The sequence below is a fragment of the Caloenas nicobarica genome, chromosome 1, assembly GCF_036013445.1.
Source record: "Caloenas nicobarica isolate bCalNic1 chromosome 1, bCalNic1.hap1, whole genome shotgun sequence".
Classification (NCBI taxonomy): domain Eukaryota; kingdom Metazoa; phylum Chordata; class Aves; order Columbiformes; family Columbidae; genus Caloenas; species Caloenas nicobarica.
Window position 1 is genome coordinate 142,167,716 of NC_088245.1, and position 24,101 is coordinate 142,191,816.

A 24,101-nucleotide genomic window follows, 5' to 3' on the forward strand; every position below is an offset into this window, starting at 1 on the left:
CAGAACTGCAAGGAAGGTACTGACAAACAGTCAAGGAATTCAGCTGCTGGTTGGCTATGCAGGACTTGGGAGCTGGAGGGTGAAAGTGATGCAAGGAAATTAAGTTAATTTTAAACCGCAGGCAAGAGAAGAGACTTGCTAGCAGTTACTTAAGAGAAGCTGCTGACTGTTTAAATACCATTAAGAAGATTAATGTTGGCCTGCAGAACCACTGAAAAATTAGGGCTGAAAGGGACCTTGAAAGGTCAGACCAGTCCATCCTGCTAACCCAAGGCAGGATCACCTAAACCTTGGACATCTCTGACAGATGTTGCTTAACTTGATCTTAAAGCTCTCCACTCCCCAGGCAGTCTATTCTTTATTATCCCTGTCATTAGAAAGTTTTTCCTAACATCTAAATTGAGTCTTTCCTGCTGTGACTTAAGCCTTCTTTTTTTCCTCTTCTCCATCACCGACAAGGAGCAAAGATTATGTCCTTTTATGTGCTTAAAGACTTCAGTTCTCTCCTCCTTTGGGTTAGAGAATTTCAGTTCTTTCAGGCTTCCCCGATAGGTAATGGTTTCTCAACTTCCGCTGGTTTGCCCTGCTCTCCGCTGGGCTGGATCCAATTACCACACATCTCCTCTCACTTACTTTCCATCACCTCAACACTATGACATATCTGACTTGCATTCAGCTTTTGATCCTTTTTCTGAAGAACTGCTACTTCACCTATCCCTCCCTCCTCTGTACTTGGTGAGTTCATATTGCTGCTCCAGTGTCCGACCTTCCACTTATCCATATTCAACTGCCTCCAATTCTTTCCAGACCATTTCCCCAATTTGCCCACAAAGTTTCAAAATCTAATCCTGCCCAACACTACATCTACAGTTTTATTTAATGTGTAAAATATGACGTCCTTATTATCATCTTTAGTAACAAAAGAAGAAAAAAAGCTGCACTGAATCGGATGTAGGGTGAAACTCCGCTCAAAACCACCTTTCACTTGAACAAGAAGTTGCTGGGAGTGGTGCCCTGGGTAAGATTATTCATAGAATCATAGAATAATTTAGGTTGGAAGGGATCTTCAAAGATCATCTAGTCCAACCCCCCTGCAATGAGCAGGGACATCTTCAACTAGATCAGGTTGCTCAGAGCCCCGTCCAGCCTGGCCTGGAATGTCTCCAGGGACGGGGCATCCACCACCTCTCTGTGCAACCTGTGCCAGGGTTTCACCACCCTCATTGTCAAAAATTCCTTCCTCACGCCCAGCCTGAATCTCCTCTCTTTTAATTTAAGACCTTTATCCCTTGTCCTATCACAGTACCCGTACCTGCTTTCGACAGGAGCTTGTGCCAGCGCTTCAAGCATCAAACACCAAACAACTTCAATAACCACATGACAGTTCTGCAGCCAGGCCTCTCCTGCTTCTCGCCTCCACCTAACACCTCCTTTTTGTTTCGCTGTGTCTCTGTCCCAGCCGCTTTTGGCCCATGGACCCCCCACTTTTCCCTTCACCCCGACCGCCCCTCACCTGCCCACTGTGGTGGCCCTGGCCCAGCACCAGCCGGCTGGGTCAGAAATGCCCACTGAGGCCTTCCCAGGGCCAGGGGAGCACCACAGAACAGCCGAAAAATAAAAATAAATTAAGGCAGTAACAATATGTTTTATTTCCTAGACGTAGCTAAGGATGGGGCCCGGGCAATAACGAGGCCTGTAACTCAGCGCCGCCAGGCAGGCGGAGGGTGCGTGGCGGGTAACCGGGCAGCTCCACCTGCGCCCGCCCGGCACCTGGCCCCCGCGGGTCGGCCCCGGCAGCGCGGCCCGTGGCTGCCCCCTGCCGGAGCGCCGCGGGCGAGACGGCGGTTGGCTGCCATAGGGGTGGCGCGCCCAGAGCGTGCGGGAGCCGTTGGTAGCCGTTAGAGCCGTTGGCCCGGGCGAGAGGGCGGGCGGGGCTCCCGCCTCAGGCTGCCTCCCCGGGGCAGTGCTGTCGGCTCCGTACCCGGGCGCCTGGCTGGGGTGAGCCAGCCGTTCTTGGAGGCTCAGAGGGCCCGTGGTGAAATAAAAGGTGTCCTAAGGCAGTCCCTCCCTCCCCCTCACTGGCTTCATACGTAAGTGGACACAGAACTCACCCGAATGGGAAACAAAATGGAAGTAAGCTTGTGTAGACAGGTCTCCCTTCTCCACTCCCAGGGCCCTTATCCAGGCTCTCCTGCTCATTAGAGCCATCCCTTTGGGTATAGAGGCACCCAGATAGAGTCCGTATGGAGACAAAATGACACCTGCCACGCTTTGGTAGCCTGGCCTGAACCACCACTAGGTGGTTATATTCAATGCACAACTATAGTAAAAAAAAAAAAAAAAAAGTATCCTACCATTACCAATAGTAATAATTAGATTATTATTCCATTTTTCAGGCATGATTCGCTAATGTCATAGACCTAAAGACTGCTGCTTTAAGCTACTAGGGGCTGTGTGCTGGGACCCAATGCCAAAGCCAGACAGACCACTTTCTGCAGTGGTGGGAGAATACCAAAAGGTCCCCACATCCAAAGGCAAGTTTCACCCAAACACAGCACTAATAACTAGAATCAGTTGACTCTGAGCAGGAAAGGCTCTGGTCCATATGATATGAGGGACCAGCAAAGGACTAGAAAACAGATCAAATCCTGCCATGCGCTTGCAGAGGGAAGGCTTTCCTCCAAGCCATTACCTTTCAGGGGCTCCAAACTGAACAGGTTTTGCACAGTCACTTCCAAATCCCTGGGAAGTGCTGTTCTTGGTGCATTTAAGATTTGGCCCCAGATCTTTTCCATATGGGAGTCTCCTCTGCACCCTGGCTTCAGGCTGCCTGTGCCTGACCCACCTTGCACTCCACAGCTCCCAGGTAAGCCCTAGTCTCTGCTTCCTCTGAAGCACTCTCCTTAGTCAGGGAAAGGAGATGACCAGGCTGTTTTGACTGTATTTAAACAGATGTACATCTCTAGTAAGCCTGCCCCCACCCAAGTTGTCATGACTTCCCATGGTCAGGAGCAATGGTTGCACATGAGAGTTGAAGAAAGATCAGATGTCACTCCTGTACAGGGGACAGAGGTTTTACTAGCTCACTCAGGGACCAATGCAACTAGTATAGAAGAGAGGAGTGATGGGAACATGGGCCTTCCTGACAGCTCACTAAATAAGGGACAGGCAGGGAAGGTCAGGGTGTCCCTTAGCACTCCCTCTCCCGTCTCTTTTCCTGTTTATCTTGTAGTCACCCTGCTCCTGGTCACAGGGTAGGAAAAGGGGAAGCCAGTAAAAAGAGCCCATGTGGCACCACAGCAGATGTTCAAGAGATGGAACCTAGAACCGCCTTTGCTCTCTAGCTAAACTGAAGTCTACTTGGGTGTCATATAGATGTCTTCTCTCCGTACCACCGTACCCAGTCCCTGAGAAGAATTTTGGGCTTGCACATTAATCAAAACAGGCTGATCTCAGCTCATTTCTAGCTCTATCTAAACTACCTCACTCAACAAGCATCCAAGAGCACCTCATGCTCCTGGCCCCATGCTGCACCCATCTTTCCAGCAAGCGCAGCTGTGGCTTGCCTGCTATTCCCTGCAGCCTGCAAGGATCCCACCTGCCCGATATGGATGTGCCTTCCAGCAGCACCAGTGATTAGCACATGCAGGAGAGGACCCAGGCAGGCAGGCTGCACCCCTCCTAATTGACTGAAGGAAGAGGAACACTTGAACTTGCTCCAAAAGGAAGCAAAAGCTCCAGCTTCCCCACATTCATTGAGTTGCAGAGCTTGCCCAAACCTGCAGGTAGGCATCAGCTTGCAGATACGTAGTTTAGAGGAAGTAGAGTTAGGCCAGCACAAGTCACCTGGAGGTATTGACCCTCCTGGCAGTTTGGATGCAGACCTTGGGCTCAGCTTAAACATGCCTTTCTTCCCTTCTCCACTATCTAGAAGAACTGGCCCTTCCCAGACTTTATTTTCTTCATCATGCCTCATTCCAACTACAAGACCATTGTATCTTTCACCACTGTCTATCCAGGCCCTGCAAAACACAGCAAGGAGAACTCCATCAGAGCACCCACACCACTTCTATACAGTCATTCCATTCTGTTTCTGGGGAGAAACAGACGTGCTATCAAATATCCCATTTCTGGTTTTAACCACACAAAGCATTTGTCAAAACATTCTTTATTTTTCTAAAACACCATATGTTGTAATAGTCCATTTTAGCTTAGGCCAAAGCTTAAGGCCAATAGAAAGAGCAATAATCTCTCTGGAACAACCATCCACCCCTCAGGTGACAATGGCATTGAGACAGACCCGGTACTTCAGTGACAAGCACCAGAGAACTCTGGTGGTAAAGCACAGATCATACACAGACAAAACCCAAACCAAGCGCTAGTCCTAAGCAAGCAGCCTGAGCAGGCTTCCTGACAGCTGTCACTACAGTGCTACATGATTCAGAGCCCTGAGTTTAAGTGCTTTTTGGTGAGTTATCAGGAAGGAGTAAGTGCTTGCAAAACACATGGTAATGTGATCACAGAACTGAGAGCTCCAGTCTTTAAACCTCTCAGGAATAGAGGTTTTAGGTTGAAAGTTTCCCTGTACTGATTACATAGGGCAAAGTCTGCTCAGCAATGAATGCAAACAGTGCCACAGAACAATGACAACTGCAGGTGCGAAGGAGGAAATGCTAGAGGCATGATAGTGCGTCAACATTTATTTCCCTGAGGACACATAAAAGAATTAAAACAGTTCTAAAAACCACAACGCTTTATAATACTTCACAATACATAAATACTAACTGTGCTTCCTGCTCAGACTAACCAGCAGGGAAGTCTTTTATTCAGGCCTTTATGTCAGTCGGTGCATAAAGCTGTTTCATTTACTTCAGGTACAAAACAAGCGACAGGAGAAATGTATGGTAGTCATTCCAGTTTTGTTTAAGGCCAGGAAATTCTCCTGAGAGGGATGCTCTGCTGTTGACTGGAAGCCATGTTCAACAGGTACTGCTCACATCGCGTACAGACGTCTGCAGTCAGCCAGTCTGCCATGGTCCCTGTGTAACAGCACAGAGGCTGTGCTAGGCAATGGGGTTCCAAAATAACAGGCACACTGGAGTGGCACAGGAAAGAAAAACAAAACAAAACAGGAAAGCTGACACGGGTTTCTGTTAGAGAGTATGGTGGTCTTCCACACTTCCCCCACACATGATCCAACACTGCTAAGTGATTTAATTAAATGCATGAGTTCAACAGAGCAGTTAGCTCTGCTTTGGAAGGCTACTAAGCAGCCGAACAGCTTAATTCACTGACACCTTCTCTCTGTTGATAGTATGACAGCTAAAGGGCTAATGGATATCTGTGGCTGACCCAAGGTGATGGCTGCATCCTCATAGCATATGCTGTAGGATGGATTTTTGCTGTCCTGAAGTACAGCCAAAATGCATGCAAACCTCTTCTGCATTACTTGCACTATGAGCCAGACCAAACCACTGTCCCACACAGTTATCTTCAGTAGTGAACACCATCCCTGAATTTTGGCAGCTGAAGTATAAGTCTTTGAACCAGAAACTGCTGTGACTTCATTTTGGCTACATTAAATAATGATTTCAGGAAGAAAATACGTCTGTTCCCCCAGTAGAATATGTAACTGATTTGGAAAGAACAGATAACATATGCTTCCAGTCCTAAATATTGCACTTATACCCACAAAGTCTGTCTTCTCCACCTAGCACTGTCAAAAGCTCCTTTTGAAATAGTTCCCTTTCTGGACACAAGAAGGAAAAGGTGTCTGTGTGCATGTGTGGAGGGACTGAGAAACCATTTGTGGCATTACTCTTCGGTCAGTTATACCCCAAACCAGTAGCATATTTTATTTCTAGGTATAAAGGGGCTATTAGGGTTGTAGTGACAGACCCCCAGCTGTGGGGGACATAATATAATGGGGTCTGGAAATTATCATATAAATGGAGCTGTCATAAGGAACCTTCTCTATCTGGACTAATATGGACACTTCTGAAAATATGTTGGAAACCTTATAGCTAAAAGGCAAAATGTATTTCAGAGCACCTACATGTCCTCCCTTTTGTTCATCTAAAATGCACAATACTTCCAGAGAACTGTAGAACAGTTAGACCAGTGGCTAAACCACTCATTCAGCATAACATTCAGCTGACCAGCATACTACTACATACTGTTATCTGCATATTCGCACACTTGCATATACAAGTAACTGGTAACATCTTTCAAGGTAAAAAACAGAACATCCCTGTCCCAGCTTACCCCAAACACTCCCAGTGCTCGATTTCATGCAGCAGCTCTGAGCTCTTCTGCTGCTGAGTAGCTGGGTCCTCCTCTCTGGAGAGTCTCAAAAGTTTTAAGAAATGAAGTGGGAGATGTACACACATTCTGAAGGGCATGGACATCTAGAATCACAACACAAGTCACCTGAGTTCTCAGGGAAACAAATTCTCCTTCCTAGCTGGAAAATTTGCATGGCATGCAACTGATTTATTGGTGCACTTAGAAGATGGACATTAATGCAGTGAACCTCCTGACCGTTGTATAAATAGAGCACAGAGTAATCCCAACCACTTTACGCAGGATGAAGGAAAGAGTAGCCAGAGTTGTTTTAGCCAAGCATGACAAGAGATGTTTGTGGCACTCTGTCTGCTTTTGCACCTTATAATATTCCCTCTTCTGTTTTCTCAGAAACAAGCTAGAGGGTAGATTTATTAGTGGGATGAAGGAAAGCTTCCTATGACTAGGTGAGGTGCAGGGAAAATAAAACCTGATACGCTGTTGTAAAGATTAGACTTGCCTTGATGCAGCAGTCACGGCAGACAACACTAAGAGAAAAAAGTTCCCAGGATTACCATTTGAGTAGAGCTCAGCAGATACCAATGCTGCAGTTCACGATGACTTTCCTAAGTCAGTCTTAATTTGTGATCGTGGCATAATCACTTGATACCCAAGTGAGCAAGCTTAGAACTCCCCTATTCAGTTTGCCAGTCCTCCTATTTATCCTAGTTTAAATCATCCGAAATGTGTCAGCATCCATAGCTTGAACGCTTTATGTGCAAATGTCCATTACCTTTCACCCAGCACTAACACCAGACAATTACTCCATTCTCAGTGGCTGTTTACTTGTTGCTTGTAATCAATTCAGTGCTTCACCACTGCTTCAAATAGATTTAAGTGAGCCTTAATGAGTCTAAAGTTCCTCTTTTCCACTCCCATGAACAGAAACCCTCTGACAAATAAGTGGATACAAGTAGGTCCAACTCCTTTCCTGGTCACAGGGTTTGGAGTTCACTTTTTCAGTCCTTAAGAGAAGATTCTGGTGAAAAACCTCTCCCAGAACCTGCTTAGGCCCTTGACTGAAGTTAAATCCAACCTCTAGAGCAAAATGCAGAGCTGTCTCTGAGAGAAATGGAATCTAATACTTGCACAGTAAACGTGGTTATTGCAAACTTAACGCTAAGAGTTAAAATTGAGATACCACTTCAGAGGCAAGATTTCCATATCCTCTGCAGCTGTAGACACTTCAGCCTGGCTTCTGCAGTAAGGCAAAACTGAAGGTCTCAACAACCTGTTTCTACCCAGTACTACAACTGTTTGAATACTGAGTATTTTCAGCACTGTTCTTTCATTCTTTTCTCCCTCCTTATTCAGCCTTTTTGTACCAGCTCACCTGCTGCAGAGGTAACAGCTGTAAGGCCACTTAAGAAACATCTGCCTACGGCAGCTGAAACAGATCTGCGGAAAAGAAAGTTACTTGTGAATGCCAATGGGAAATATCTTTGTACCAACAGTATCCACTGCCTGCTAAAGAGTAAGCATATAAACCAAGCTTCTAAAGGCTTTAGATCCACATACAATAACAGAGGTCCAATAAAGGATAGCAAAGACACAGGAATTAAAAGCTAAAAAGGCAAAAAAAAGTCTTACTTGTAGGCCAGTGTTTTTATGATGCAGAGGTTTGGGGCAGCTGCCAGACAACAGGAGTTTAAAAAAAGGCTCTTGAGCAAACAATAGCTGTATTGTGCAAGAGTGTAACAGTAGCTAGTTAAGGGAGAGAGAGAGACATTCTTTGAGGTAGACTGCAGCAATCCCAAAGAGATTAAGTCAGGGCAAATTTGAATCCAATCCTGAAGCAAAAAATGAGTCATATGGAAGCTGATGAGTCGCTTGAACTTTATAAAAAGGAACACATTCATGCACAGCTGGCAGTCAGAAGTGATATTATCTTGAGAAGTAGAGCTTGAGCAAGCTAAAAAAACTTCAGCAGCGAGAACACAAAGAGGGTAATAGAGCCATTTTAGAATAGGCAGAGTGCAGGCAAGTTAAAGCAGGGTTGGTAAGAAAGGTGAGAAGACGACAAGGCTTTAGTCTCAGGAACATCAGACAGATTGTGGAAGTAGCATAGCTCTGCCAGTAGAACCCTTTGCTTTGTCTATTCTGCTAAATAAATGAGGGCAAGAATCTGACCCTCCCAAGCCAAGTAGCACAGGCTTCCTCACATCTGTGCTGCAATGGGCTTGTACTCACAATGTCTGCTCTAGAGGGGCTTGTTGCAACAGCCCCTCTAAAGGACATGCGGCAAATAAGCCAGCAGACAAACAGAGCGGACAGCCAACAGTCCTGTGCTACAGGTCATTCCCTGTCCCCCTCGTCTCCCTGACCTTTGCATCCACTCAGCAAGGTGATTTAAGTCAGCATAACTCAGGTGTGGGAGTCCAAGTTAAGAGACTTTGCTTCACTGTTTAGCAGCACCAAACCCCAATTAATTACTTTGTGATTTCAGAGCTGATCAACAGTAATGGCGGCTCTCCTAGCATGGAAATAACAGACAAGAAGTATCATGCAAAGGCTGGGTTACTTTCTAGGCAACTTACACAGCTTAAGTTTGGCTAGAAACCATCACCACACAAGTATTAAAAGATTTTTACAGCCTAAGGCCAAACTCAGATCAGCTGCGTGAACAGGATAAGTTGAGGCAGAGAGCACCTCCACAGTTCAGCACTGAGGGCCATGAAGCCAGCCAGCTTTTGAAAAGGCAAGGACAGCACAAAGGCAAGGAGAGGAAACATACCTTTGCTCTCAGAATAGTGCCATCACTACCTCCTTGGAAGAAGCCTTGCCCTTCCAGCATCATCATTGCATACCTGGTTCCAATCAGCTCAGCAATGGTTGGTGATGGACACTTGGTAGGAAAGGGACAGTCCTATCCAAAGACAGAAGCTAAGCATCAGAAAAAGCTGAAGGAAGCAGATATTTGGGGAGGTCATCCTCAAAACTGGGTTGCAAAAGGCTTAGAATAATTTGTCCCCAAAGCTCAGTTCTGCCAGTGATGGGGAATATCGGGTGACTCTTTGACAATACTAGCAAAGAAACTACTACAGGGCTTTTAGTGGTTACTATAGTTTTCAAGCACCTTCCTGACACCTCAGGTCACTGTGGTGACTGAGGGAAGCAGGTGCCTTGGTCAGTAGTTAATACCATCTCCAGAGCCAGTCCCTGGAGAGTTTTACCCTTTGGTACATACCACAGCACAGATGGCATCCTGGCCCCTCCTAGGTACAGAATCCCTTTCCACAGCGCAACGCTCTCTTCCCTTCTCTTTCCCACGACCCACTGGCCCCACACAAATGGCAGCTGTGGTCTGGTGGCTGACCAGGAGAGACAATAGTGCTTTTATCCCCAGGTGGTGAGCCCAACCCACCTGCATTCCCCACCACACTGCTGAACAAGGAGGTCACACAGTCATGGTCAGTTCAGAGACTTGCCAGGGGTGTGGGGCAGGGAGGGATGCAGAAGGAAAGGAGGAGGCATGGGCACAGCACAGCTTATCAGGGTAGAACAGTGCAAGCTACGATTCAGAAAGTTGCACAGAAGCGCACAAACCCCAGCATTGCTCCCACAACCGTCATTCAGAGTCTGATGACTTCAGTACTGTATACATTTAAGAGTCACTGATGCTGTACTATGTCTTGTCAATCAGTTGTTTCCTCTACCACAGCTTAAAGCATATTTGTGAATGTACCAAAATCTAGAAAGAGTGAGGGGAAATGGAGAAAGCAGGACAGTCCCACCACCAACTACAATCTGCCTGAGGAGGCCTTGACAGACACTTTCAACTAATGCAGAGGTATTCTTTCCTCCTTGTAAGAAGAACAACTTTATTTCATATCATTCAAACTGGAAAGCCTCCATAAGGACACTACAGCATACAGTCTTCTCTTAAGCTGTCTCCAAGGAGCCAATAATATCCCAACTTCAGATCAGTACACAATATGGCCTAACTAAAAACCACAGAACATGCTTTCTGCTTGCACAAGGACCAAGGTGCAAGCTCTGGTCATTACCAGAAGTATCAGACTAAGCTTGCTAGGTGACATGCCAGACTTACAAGTTCCTTGCTTTGAAGGCCTCTCTCTAAAGATTTGGACCTTCCTCTGTAAGGAGGCAGTTGATGTTGGCCAACGTTCAGGAAACCATTCAGTTTAATGTCTCCTAGTGTGGGTGCACTCATGGGAGGACACATGCAATTTGCAGCAAGACCTGGATAGGAAGAGAGAGTTTTAGGGTGCAGAAAACCAAATGGCAGATCTCCAGTATTCACCCCAAAAGCTGAATGCTCAAGAGCACTTCACTGTCTTCTGAAGGTAGCAAGGCTTACATCTCTCCCCTTCATCCCCCATCAGCTCAGATCACAAAAAAGCAGAAGTTACAGTAATTATGCTTGTCAGTAGGCAGTGATGAGGCTTCATGAGCACTATTTAGTTTAATAAAATCAAGTGGTGCACTTTGTACTTCAACGTTCAAAACACTCATTTAGCTTTTACTGTGAATTCCAGTTTGGCCTCTGGGGACATGCCATCATTGTTTTGAACCTGCAGGAGCTATACGAGCTTCAGTCAACTGCAGAGGAATGGTTTTCTAAGGGCAGCTCCCCAGACTCATTACTCAGTGTTGGAGCTTCTCCTGTAAAGTGTCCTCAGGTGATCAGAGAGAAAGCATACAGTGAACCCAACCTAATGCTTTAGGAACCCAGCAGGTGACGGATTGTACTTTGTCCCCCTGGTTTAGATGTACAGGTAGAAGTACTGACCTGTGCTGTTGCAGGATACTACTGATGACCTGGTTGAGGCAAGCCAGGTGCTGGAAGGCAGCTTGGGAGTGGTTTCCTATAGACCAGAGGGCAGGATATTCTTAAACTGCATACAAGAGACACCAAACCCACTTCCTTAAAAGTGCTGCTGCTAATCAGACCCCAGGATACCCAGGACTGATGAGAAATGTTCAAGGCTCAGCCAAAAGTGGAGTGGAGAGAGAAATCGATGTGGTATGTTTAGCAACTTTATATTCCAAAAGGTAATAGCAAGTTAATTCCCTCCACGAGCACAAAGCTCCAGCCAAGCTAGTGAAATTTCAAATTCATCCGTCCTCTCTCTCACCTAAGTTCAATGCAGATACTAGTCCCAAAGTTTAATCTGTTCAGGAACCAACTTCACAAAATCTTCACTATACAGCTCTGAGTACCTTGGAACCATTTTCCTGGCTCCAGCTCACACGTAGTAACACTGGAGAACAGTTCAAGAGACTGTGCCTCACTAATCCAACTCCAACCCAATGCTATATCTCAACAGCTTGTTTTTTAGCTTCTCCAGAAAAGCAGAAAACAAATTTGATCATATTAGTCTCTATACGAAGGTCCTTCTAGTTTAGCAGTAATACATCAGCCACAGGGTTCTCAAATGCTGAACATTCCTACAAGTAGCACAAATTTGTGTAAATATAGCTAAGATTTTTCTGCTTTTATTAATTCCTATCCATTTTCCTCAGTTAAGCAACTTCATTTCAGAGAGAAATGTTTTCTGTAAACAGATTCCAGTTTGTATGCCAGTGCATCTGCGCTAGACACAATGTGTTAGGGCTTAAGGTCTGTTCCACAGAATGTCTGAATATGCTCAGACTGAATCCCAGCACCAAGCAGTCAAGCTTTTCATGATCAAGCTGGGAGTTAAAGAACCCAAAGACCATGTATCATGGCTTATTGAAGAATGGTGTTCCCAAAATTGTTCCACAGGCAGAAGAGTGGGAAGTCACCAGTAAAGTTGCTTCCTGAAAAAAATACATTAAGTTTTCCTTCCACAAGCTCACATACCACGTGAAATGCAAATACATCAATACATGTAGTATCAAATGCCTCACTGTGAGATAAGAATGGCAATAGTTCTGGACCATATTGGCCAAACTTCTGTGCATATTCAAACTTCTGCAGGATCTATATGTTAAGAGACAAGAGCAGACCTTGGTTCTATAGACTGCAGCCATGCCACAAAATATGTGTTTAAATATGGTGTGAGCTTCTGTAGAGGAAAGAACTGTGAACCCAACAGTACCACATTCATTTACTTCTGACAGACAAAATTGACAACACTAGGACTTGCACCTGATGTTCCAGGATGTGTGTGTGCAGATCCAATGCCTACAATTCTTGTGCCTCTCCAGAGTCTTTTCATTTAAAGCCATACCTGAAGTCCTGGTCTGAGCTGCTGTGTTGTAGTGTTGATAATTTTAAACTTGGTACTGGCATCTTGAAGAGTTAAGAAACTATCACTTGAAGATTTCAAGGTAATATTTGGTGTCACAAGCATTTCTGCAGGGGAAAGGGAGAACAAGAACCCCATACGCACAGACAAGATTAGATATTGTGCTGTGACAAGAAAATGACACATTTGATACCCACACATCAGATATTGAGATTTGGCTAGACTTTATCCTGGTAGTTTCATAATCTTTTCATTTTAGGTGATGGTCAAAATTCTGTTCTCTCACTTAATGGACAGATAAATTTGAACATCCTTTAAAAAAGGGTAGGTTGAAACATCTTTTGACTGTGAATAAGCCACAGGTAGATTTTCTAGAAAGAACTATTCTTATGCCATACCACCTCTATCAATACAAAATTTGCATTCCTACCTCCTTTACATCGTACATGCTAAGGAGAAGATAAGCATGCTTCATTTCAAAGGCCATGTATTATTTTTAGTCAAGGCTGACTTCACTTGCATGCTTGATAGGTTGCTTTGTAGCAGGTACCTTTGGTCCTGTCCCCCTCTTCCCTTGCTGCTGGTGACAGAAACTTCTGTGGTTGTTTTATTTCTGATATGAGATGTTCACACCAGCGGGAATCCCACAGCACACACTCTTTCAGCTTCTTCCCCATCGCCTGCAGGCAAAGCACAGTACCAGAAAGAGCTGGTGGACAGAGCAAGGAGACCACTGGTGACAGAACGACTCATTCAGCAATGGCACTGTTTTACAAGTGCCTCTCACTCAAGAGGCCACTGTGCCTTGCACATGAGAGAACCTTTAGATAATACACAGTAGAATACTACAGCAACTCTCAACTTTGAAACTGAGAACTCCAGGAGCACTTTCAGGACCACAAAATGTTCCAAATGGAAGAAACAGTGGAGGAAGTAGGGAGACTGACCATCTTTCTCCTATGCAGATGTCAACTTCCATGTTCCTAACCCCATGTTTTGGGAGGAGGGTCTGCTGAAAAGTTATGTATAGTTAATATAATCCCCCTCCCAAATCCAGACCAGTATCTAAGACATTAGGTCTATATTCCTAGAAAGCATCCTGTTAACTCCAGAATCATCTTGTTTTGCTACCATTAGATGCAGCACCAGGTCACTTACAGGTTTTAGATGAGGCTTGGGAGCAGCTACATCAGCTTTGGGGGTCTTGTGTTTGTGCTTGATGACCACCTGAAATAGCGGAAATGACGCTTAAGCAATAGTTCTATCCCTGCTACTGGTACACCCTCCCATTTAATGGCACAGTGAGTTGACTCAAATCAGGATTTGTGAATGGGGGAGGTGGGGAAGGCATAACAAAACTAATGTGGGAGGTATACAATGATGAAGTTTACTTATGTGAGTTTTCGGTAGAGATAAATTTGCCTGTGGCAAACTGGAGGTAATCAGAAGCACTGCACAGCCCTTTGGGGCTTGCACAAGAAGCGTACAGCCTTCTAGCCCCAGAAGCTCCTGAACTCTTCTGAGAGGCCACTGGAAAACATTGTACCCAGACTTTAATGTGAGGAGTGATCCTAACAAGCACCATGGTCACATCACTTTCATCAGTGAGAATGCAGCTCCAGGGAGGAGAGGAATTTAATGGGTTAACAAGACTGTAAGAAGAACTGTAGCAGCAGGCAGCTGTATGCATAAGCTAGAGTCCAAGAGACTGGTTTACAGCCCTACATAAACCAGGAACAGTAGCAAGAAAGAATTGCAGGGCAGGTATGCATGTGAGGAAGACTGTCTCCCTCATCAAGTCCTGCGCTTGCTGCATAGAAGAGAACCGACCAAAAAAAGAAAAACAAATTGTACACACATCTTTAGCTGTCTTGTTCACTTGTTCTTACTTCAAGGCTATGTAAGGAGCCATTGAAGGAGGAATGTTGTTTAAGCAACTGTAAATCTGAAACCTGATAAATACTGAGAGACATCCAGCTATCAGATCTTGAATGTAAAATCTCTTTGCACTAATCTCAGAAAGCAAACCAATTCCTGTGGTTAGAAGTTAAGCTAGGGGGAAGGTTAGCCAGAGAACCAGGAAACCATACCTTAAATAGAAAGAGACAAGAGGAGGGAGTTGTTAGAATTGGATTAGTGAGATAGGTAAACTGAGGCAGGGCATCTGGGAAGCAATGGGTAGTCTGTAAACCCTGCAGTACCCAACCAATGGGGAACAGGGAAGGAAATTTGCAGCTGGGTTTCGGGGGGGATATAAGCAGTGGCTTTTTGCCCTGTTCCGTGTGTCTACCATTAGGTAGAACACCTGTTTTTGCAAAATCGTTAATAAAATATGCTTTGCTGAGATATCCTGCCTGAACCTATTATATTGGCAAGATGATCGTTTCTTACAACTATGCCCTTTACTTTCCCTGTGTGTACAACTTCAGAACATGTGGGATTGCAGGTAGAACAACACTACAGCTTGCCACACTCTCTCTGCTTTCATTCATTTGCAAATTAGACCACTGTTTGCTAGAGAAGCTTTAAAATAGCTTTGCAGATGGGGAAATCCTCGTTTAAGAGCCTTCACGAAGACCTGAGCAGCAGCACTTCATGCTTTCTTCTGATTCCTACTCTTCAAACACGTTTTTGCTTCTTGTCAACCGCAGGAAAAAAAAATAAAAATAATAAAATCAAGATCCAGTTCATCCTGCCACCTTGAGTTACAGTTCTGTATTGCACAGTGCATTGATAACACTATGTTGCAAGGAACACAAGTAGTTATGATGTATTGTCTCCTTTCCACTACTGTTCATTTAGAAATCAATCAAGGTATCATCTCCAGAGAAATGTCATAGCCTTGTCTGAAGGATGGAGCCAGTGAAGAAAACCAGGAGCTGGGGTTTTATAGAGGTGCACAGCTTAGCTGGGGCTTTTCAACTCCCTGCTCTCTAGTAGCACCAACAAGGAAAAAACAAAACAAAACACCAAAACCCTGATGTCTAGGGTGGTAAGCAAAGTTTTCACTTTTAAAAATATTGCTCTTTCTTACAAGTAGAGTTCTTTCTCATCTTCTGCCAAGATGTCTGTTTGCAAAACACACCAATGCCACAAAGCCTTATGCCAGTGCTTTAGCTCTGCTCATCATTCCCAGCTCAAGCTGCAGCAAGTGAACAGCATCACAAGCCTTTAGAGACACCCCAGACATTTTTGTATCTGGTCATCTTTACTGACCATCCACATTGTTGGAAGCCCCTACCACCTGAGTCAGCACAGGAGCTGCCCCTGGAAGGGGCTCAGCTTTTTTTTTTAACCTTGATTAAACTCCTGCAGTAGCTCAGGTACACTGCACAGAGGCTGAGCAAAGGACTCTAAAGTGTTTTTGGACTTGCACACACCCCACGACATCCAGGAAGGCAAGGAAATTAGTAAGATATGCCAGGCACAGCTCAGCTCAAGGAGCATGAAAGGACACAAGTGTCCAAGGTGCAAAGCATAAGCAGGGTCTATTTCATTAAACTGTTGTGTGCAAGGCAGCATGATTGCTCCAGGGGAGGTAGTAGCTGACCACTTGAGGGGGAAAAACTTGCCATCCAGCTTCATGAAAGTGTGGTCACTCCTGAATTAAAAAGTTACTGGAAATTAAGCACTTGGGTGGACAAACAGGGTGATCTAATGTTGAACTGCAGCTGAGAGAGAGACCCAGACACTTCTGGACTTGGACGTACCTTTGAGAAAGACAGGCTTTTGGAGAGTAGGTCTCAACAAATACTGCTTAGAAATGAAGTAGAACAGTTGGTTTCAAAGCTGTCTGTTGACTCTAGTCACTCACCTTCCGAAGGGTGTACCTCTTGTGCTGAATGTCATCCAAAAGTAATTCATAGGGAGAGCGTATACGTTCATTTGGAGGCACGTGACACTGTGGTCGCTCAGTGGCCTTACGCAGCCTCACACCGTTCTGCAGTTCACGGATGATGTTGGGCCACAGGGATGCCTCAGAGAAACCAGGGATGGCCAAGTCAACAGCTGGCTGGAATACACAGAACGGCATTCCCTCCCTCTGTGCAATATGGCACACTTAGCGACTGAAGTCATTCAGAAACACAGAAGTGTGTCCTTGACACCCCCTTCAACTCACTTCTGGATTAGGGCACAGTACCAGAGCAGAGAACCGCTGCTCTATGCAGACATTAACTTATAACGAGGGATCTGGGTGCTGGCTCACCAGGCTCATTCCTCGATTTTGTCATTAACTTTATGAACTTACTCCAGCAAAACACAGCTCCTGCTGCCAGGGAGCTAGACCCATTTTCTTGAACGCCTACTTACTGCAATTGCTCCAGGTGCCAGACTTTTTTCATATTACTGGGCCTCAGGAAACACTGGGAATTAAATCCCAACTCTTGCCATTAAAATCCTCTGAACTTTCAGAAACCAAGGGTTGAAGGGCTCCCAAACAAAACAGGAAGACAAAGGGAAAGGGATCTCTTACTTTAACCTTCACAGCAGCATATGTTAGTTTCAGCCTGGAGACACAAGCTGATAACTCTGACATCTGCTCATCCTCTTCCTGTATTAATATCTGAGGATCCTCAGGCATGCAGTATAACCCAACAAAAGTTAAAGACAGGCCAAAAAAAAAAAAATCAACTCAATAGCATGTTTAGACAACATTGTAATGGAAGTGCTAAGTCAACAGCTTATCTGGATTCCAATGGCAAACTGAGTAAGAGCAAGTGATTGTATTATAAACAGAAAAAGGGAAGCAAAACATTTTAGAAAACTGCCTCAGAACAAAGCTTCTGACTTAGACTCCTCTTCCTTTTCCACTTATAGTAGGAAGCATCTCCCCTCAACTTATCCTTTCAGATATCTTGGTATAATATCAGAAGGGTCTTATGCAAGCTCTGACTGATTGCTACCTTCAAGGATATGGATTTTTTTTTTTGTTGGATTGTTTTTGCCTGGCTTTGGTACATTCACGCCTCAACTCCAGAAAACTAGAACTGTCAGAGAGCAACCACATACTAGCCATATTTCCTAGGTTATATTTATTATTGTGTAGGAGAACACACAAAAGTCTCCAGGAAAACTGATCAGTAATAGAGACCTTTGAAATAGCTTATCATGAGCCATTTGCACTTTCTAGAGTTGTATTTCACATGGTGACAGAACTTGACTGAAAGGTATGATGAAGAGAGACTTCTGTACTGTAACACTGCCACATTAATTTTGGGATGAGAATTGCCTTCAGTTGGTCATTTCAGAGCAACTTGTACACCCAAAACATTTTTCAGATGTAGATGACATCATTATTACTCATGCTTTTCTTTCCCAACTGACTGGATCACTGCAATGATTCTATCTGAGCCATCCCATGTAATGTAATGACTTCCCACACCTGAGCAATATGACAAGATGCCACAACACTCCAAGCCCATTGCATTCAGTTCAACAGATGGGTGGTAAGACAGCTGTGCTCATAAGAGGTCTCACTCCTTAGATTTCAGGGTGAAGATGGTGTCATGACATGTATGGATAAGCTCTGATGAAACTGTACAACCCTGGAAGCTATCAGGCTGTGGTCTATGTTTCAGAAGGCCTGTTTTGTAGCAGTCAACATGAAAAAGTGTGGGCCATAGGGAGCATCAGCTGCTTGGCACCACTAAAGGCATCATCTCTAATCTGTGGGATCCCAGTAAAGTTGGCATCCTGGTTATTTTAAACTCAAGAGTTTGTCAGAGCGATGCAATTAGCTGGTGCTTAGAGACTTGGAAACTAGAGGCAGAGGGTTTGCAACAGACATCTTGCTTTTGGAATTCATGTCTGCTGAAGGAGCAGAGGCCAAATACACTGGCCCTCAGGCCACATAGCAAAGCCCATGTATTTATTCATGTATTCCCTGCAGAAAAGAGCTATAGCAGTTGATGAGTTTGTGGTTTGAGATAGCTTGCCAGTTTATTTTAATAGATCACAAAATTGAGAATATGCCCAAACACACATTTCACAAACATTTTCATACGGATAGTTTGAGCACGCTTCAAAGCAAGTGCTATTTAGACAAAGGGAGTGAGTCCACAAGTCTCTTGGGGCTTGCTGTTTGTCTCCACAGACTCCAGACTACAGTGCTTTTGTTTATGCTGGGCAGAGCTCCAGCCAGAGGAGCTATTTGTTTCTGACTGAGCCCTGACTGTGTAGGGCCTTGAAAAGAACATAATAAGTTGCTTTCTCTGCCCCAAACACACATTCTAAGATCTAAGGAAGGACAAGTAAGGGAGCGAGCAAAAGGCAGGAGCTACATCTCCAGCCTCACCCTCCTTCATCCCTTTGTTTGAGCTGCTGGAGCTGCACAACCAGAAAGATGGATAGAACTATGGGCCTTCAGTCCCCTTCAGCCCTGAAACAGCACAGACCCCACATAATAAGAGTGAACTAGGCCACTCCATTACTACCACCAACAGAAGAGTTTTCAGTCCAGCTACAAGAAAGAAATTATTTGCTTTTGGCAGGTGTTGATTCCTGCCAAGAGCTGGAGTTTGGGGCTCATTTGCAGGAAGAAACAGCCTGAGTAACTACTTGTGGACACTTGTTCCAAAGACTGCCTCCAACTTCATTTTTAGAAGTGGTTTAAGTTGGACTGCAGAGACACCCTTCATGTAGAATAAAAGTCCACATGAGCTTAACACATGAAATAGTTTAACTTCAAGTTCACTCCCCATCTTCCTTTGCAGAGAAATATTTAACTACTTAAGCTCATGAACAACCTAAGAATTTTTTGTGTGTGTTCAAACTCTACTTTTTATAGAAGAGTCAATGGAAAGCCTCAAAGAGACAAGGTAGACAAACCCGCCTCCCATAATGAAGGAATGCAATCTCTTACCCAGTGTTTTTCCTTCTTCTGAAGGGGATTTTCCACCAAATCTTCCACACTCATTTTTCTTAGCCTCTGAGAAGCAAGCACATGAGTTTATTACCGTGCACTGCTCAGTGATTTCCTATATATCCAGTATAAATTACCAATGTTAATCTGAAAAGCCCAGAAGTCCCAATCACCCAAACTTTCAAAAGCTACAGTAAATAAAGACAGCAGCCTTTCACATAGTGAAAAATAGATCCTCAGCTAGGTACTCCATTTCTAGTGCAATGGGAAGGTTAGTTTAGAACTATATGAGCATGTGAAATTAGAGGGAATAGCAAGTAAGAGGCAATCCCAAATGTACCTCTTTGGAGGTCTGGATGATGGTCATAAGCTTCTGAAGTTCCATATATTCAGTAAACAGGCTGCTACAGGTTCTTTTATAATGGCTGGTAGCCTCAGAAGGCCTGCACAGGTGCTCCTCACAGGCCTGAAAGAAATGCAGCTATTTAAAAGAAATCTCAAAATGAAAAGCACACGATAGGATGGAATAAAGCAAGATTCAGTTTTCTTAATTCATGGTTAAAAACCATCTTCCTCACAGGTCCTTTGTATTTTTTTTTCTTTTTTCCCCTATTGTAGATGCAGAGGAACAGAGAAGCAGGAGCAATCTTATGTATAATTCATACATCTTGTTCTCCATAAGATATGCTTTGAAATAAGTACCTGGAAGTGGAAGCCTCCAGTGCAGACAAAGCACAACTCCCTCCTCCCTGCCCCCCCTCCCCCCGTAGGTCAAATCTCTTGTCCTGTTTTTTCCCCTGCCCTGATCAGACCAAGGAATAGGAAGTTTCTTACATCTTTAAATTATGGTTGAGAAGAAAATATTTGAGTTGAGACATTCAAATACCAGCTCTATACTATGCACAAATTAGTTTTTTCAATATCCATAGTCTTCTAGGTATTGAATTTAGAGACTATGTGCAGAAGGACTTCATAGACACAGCTGTGTGAGAGCCATGTTCAATCTTCTGAATTCTTTTCCATAGGCACTTGTGTGCACCTGCAATGGTTTTGCCTTTTCCCTCTGATGGGAAAGCCATGTGCTCCCTCTGTGTCCTCCAACAAACTACCCAGCATTTTCCCAGAAATGGTCTTGCCCCTTGATTAATGCATTACTCCACCAGCTCCTCTAAAGCTGCTATATTTATTAAGTGTGAAAAAGGAAACCTTGATAACATCCTGCAGGGTGACTGCTGGTTTCATTGCTTCATCATCCAGTTTCAACATGAGGCACAGCAGTTTCTCCAAAGGATCACTCAGCTCTCGCTCTGCTTGGCTGTCGAGTCCCCAGTCCAGGGCTTCATAGATCACCACTCCCAAGTACTCCAGCAGCTGCAGACAGAGACCACAGAAGCAGTGCAGCACAAAGCACTGTGGAGAACTTCACAGCTGTCACTTCCCAGCCATACATGTACCCTCTACTGTCCTTCAGGGCTGAGCACATCTCTCAGGATGAGAAGGGTCTAAAAGGCAGCTAGATGCTCATGGGGTAGCCTTAAATACTCCCTAAATAAGCTAAGACTTCTTTTTTTAAGCAGCCTTATCTAGTACCTCTGTTGTTATAGCTGTTATTAAGACAAAAAGACTGTGGGCTATTCCACAGTAATCAGCATCTGTGCACATTGTTTCCCAGTCCCATTGTCTTACTTGAGTTCAGTCCTACCATTTTGCTTCATTTTCCAGATTGCAAGGGACAGAGTCACTCTCACAGCGAAGAGCAAATTTAAGCACCTTGATACGATTATTAATAGTTTCTAAAGACATCTGCATCTCCTGAGCTGGCCTTCTATGACAGAAGAACTATATCTGCACACATACAAAGGTGAAGACACAGGCTTACCTTGTCCTCTGACTGCTGAATGCTGCCAACATCTGGAAGGGAAAAAAGATGGGAGAAGCAGAAAGATAACTCACAGACATTGATAAACAACTTTTAGAACCCCTGTCAAGAGAGAGAAACAGGAAGAATTCTTGGTAATACATAAATAAACCCCTCTAACTAAGGTCAGTCTCACCTGGGGAAAGTAGGCCTATATTTAGCAGCTACTGGAAAGCAACACAGGATACACTTATTATGAGCATTAGCCCCAAACTAACTGCTGGTGGGTGCACTTTTTGCTTGCTAATAGAGGTCTAACCACAAGGAAGGCACTGGATCTTTGTCTTCATTCTTTATTACCCACTCTTGTCCCTGAAGAGTTAGTTTACCATTGACCTCTGCAGCAGTGCAACTAAGCGGTGCATAAGACAAAGCTTGTTGCCACTTGCTGGCTACACAAAAAAGGGAAACCGTCAATCATAGATCTGTCCTAAGAGTTACCATAACAAAGGAACCATACATTAGAAGATGAACAGAGCAAAACGCATAACAAAACCCCAGACTATTTAGTTCAAATAACACAAGTGGTAACAAACTTTCATTCCAGCTATTCTCTAGAACCCAATGACTCACTAGAGCACTATTAGAAAAATTAGTAGGCTGCACCTCCGTATTACTGCTCATCTATAGCCCTTTAAATTGAAGTATAGGCAGCAGAACAGCCTTGTGACAGCTTATGGGGGGACGGGGAGGGGGAAGAAAGGCAGGAAAAAAAATTCCCCACATTACAGCCTGTTATAAGAACAGTCCTTTGTATCCACAGCTACCTATGCTCTTACCAGACTTGTGGTACACCTTGAAGGAAGCAGCACCGTCAGCATGGATAAAGATGCTTCCAGGACCTTTTATGAATACAGAATGGAGCGGTGGGCACAGCCCCTGAGCCAACTGCTCCATTTTACAGCAGCACTGAAAGCAGATAGCCCAGGCTTGCTCCTCGCTTATAGGATGTTCAAAACACCTCAGGATCTCGGCTAGAGAGACCTTTGTGATCCTCTGCTCACACTGTGAAAACTCCATTTTCACCTTTATCTCTCATCTCCACTCTTAGCCTAGGAAGCTTAACACCCCCCTTCCCAGGAGAGGCAAGGGCTCACAGCAGCCTTTTATCAGTTCTGCCTCCTGCTTTGCTCTCACCCCTCTCTTCCTTACAGGTGCGATCTTAATGCCAATTTTGTTCTATCTTTTTAAAGGGACACCACCACTTTAACCTGGATTTGTATGAGACTCCTTGAAAGAAAGCATGAAGTATACAACAAAAGCAAATCTAAAGAGATAAGGCTGTACAAAATTCATGCTCAATTTAACTCTGTTGTTTCTAACAAATAGATTAATGGGAATACCAATGTTGGCAGGTAAGAAAAGAGTACATTCAGCTTCAGGCAGACGGAGAAGGGGCTAGGAAATAATGTCATATGTTCGGGGGAGAAGAACTCACGGAAGACCACAAAAATCTAATCCGTTTGATGCGGAACCATTCTGGCAGCACTAATACGTTACAGCAATCAACTCCACAGGGCACCTGCACACACCACAGGCCCCACTCCTGCTCGGCCTTGACCCTTTGGCTCTGACAGAGCCAATCCCAACAGCCAGGGCCAGGAGCAACAACTGCAGGGACCAGGCAGGCCCCCAGGGCGAGGACAGCAGCCCCATGCTCAAAATGCTGATATGAATATCTGCTGGTGTGAAGCAAGTTACCCAGCTTTTTTTGCACTTTGGGCTGTGTGTGTGTGTGAAGGGACGGGACAGGCACTTGGCTTGTGACGGGGATCATCCCCTGGAGAACTTCTTTGCTGCCACGGTGCCTCTGCAGTGCATCGCAGGGGACTTCAGCTGCTGCTGCGCTGGCTCTGAACAGCCCAGACTCCCGAGGCAGAAGAACCGCGAGGTTTAAAAAGCGTGAAAGACACTCATAATCAATATTTATTTCCCTGCTCACTCGTGACATTTTGGAACTGAATGGCTGGGGCTCATGGCTGGGCTGTGGTTCCTGGACTGAAACGGAGAAATAAACTTAACAGCAGAGTCAATTATACTGTTAAGTGGCATTCTTTATCGACAGGGCTGGGCAGCTCTGGGGATCATCCTCCATAAGTGCCCCTACGACTGGATGCTCTTGCGTTGCTTATATTCACACAATTATTACATACTGATTACAATTTTTTAATATTTTTAACATACACCAATACTAAGAAATAATTGATGAAGTTAGTTATAATTGATTAGTTTCTTACCTACATGACATCTATTAAATATTAGTTAAACATACACTAAACACTCTGCTTCTTAACAATGTATTACTTAATCTTCTGCCTCCCTCTTGTCATGCAGAAGGATCTAAAACTTGAAAAATATCCCCTCCTCTTGCAGGTGGTTAGAAAGCATCTATCATGTCAGTTAGGTAATGATGGGTACGTCTTTTGTAACTTCATCACAGTATATATTAATTTAACAGCCTCTCCCCAGGCCGCCCCACGCCCGCGGGGCCGGGCTGTGCCCGGGGCTCGGCCCCGCCAGGCGGGAGGCCCGAAGCTCCCCACGGCCACGGGTGGCTGGGAGAGCCCGGGCGGTTCCCTCCCGGGGCTCTGAGGTGCCAGACACCCCGCAGCGCCCGGGCTCAGCTGTGCGGGGAGCGGCGAAGGTACCCCAGGCACTGAGGCCGCCGGCAGCCAGCCCGACAGCGGCCAGCCCCCGCCCCGCCGGGGTGATTTGGTCCGGTCCACGCCACCCCCCCTTCACCCGCCAACATGGTCCCGCCTGCATTCAGCCCCGCTCCTGC

General features: G+C 45.0%; 1 protein-coding gene across 1 annotated transcript; it reads right to left on the reverse strand.

Moving 5' to 3' along the window:
- Nucleotides 1–4,923: 4,923 nt before the first annotated feature.
- Nucleotides 4,924–22,339, reverse strand: LOC136003234 (protein spire homolog 1-like). Its single transcript, XM_065658648.1, has 16 exons — nt 22,099–22,339; nt 21,281–21,312; nt 20,608–20,772; nt 19,742–19,867; nt 19,402–19,467; nt 16,354–16,551; nt 13,698–13,766; nt 13,090–13,219; nt 12,522–12,646; nt 11,096–11,171; nt 10,394–10,545; nt 9,077–9,208; nt 7,676–7,740; nt 6,803–6,830; nt 6,265–6,407; nt 4,924–5,095 (listed from the first exon to the last, which is right to left on the reverse strand). The coding sequence occupies exons 1-16, from the start codon at nt 22,337–22,339 to the stop codon at nt 4,924–4,926; spliced, it is 1,920 nt and encodes a 639-aa protein (XP_065514720.1).
- Nucleotides 22,340–24,101: the final 1,762 nt, after the last annotated feature.

Coding starts and splice junctions, on each gene's coding strand:
- LOC136003234 (XM_065658648.1), bottom strand. CDS start 22,339: ATGGAGTTTTCACAGTGTGAGCAGAGGATCACAAAGGTCTCTCTAGCC. Junction 21,313..22,098: donor CAAGGTGTACCACAAGTCTG/GTAAGAGCATAG, acceptor TTTCCCTTCCAG/ATGTTGGCAGCATTCAGCAG. Junction 6,831..7,675: donor AGCTGTTACCTCTGCAGCAG/GTGAGCTGGTAC, acceptor TTTTTCTCTTAG/TGTTGTCTGCCGTGACTGCT.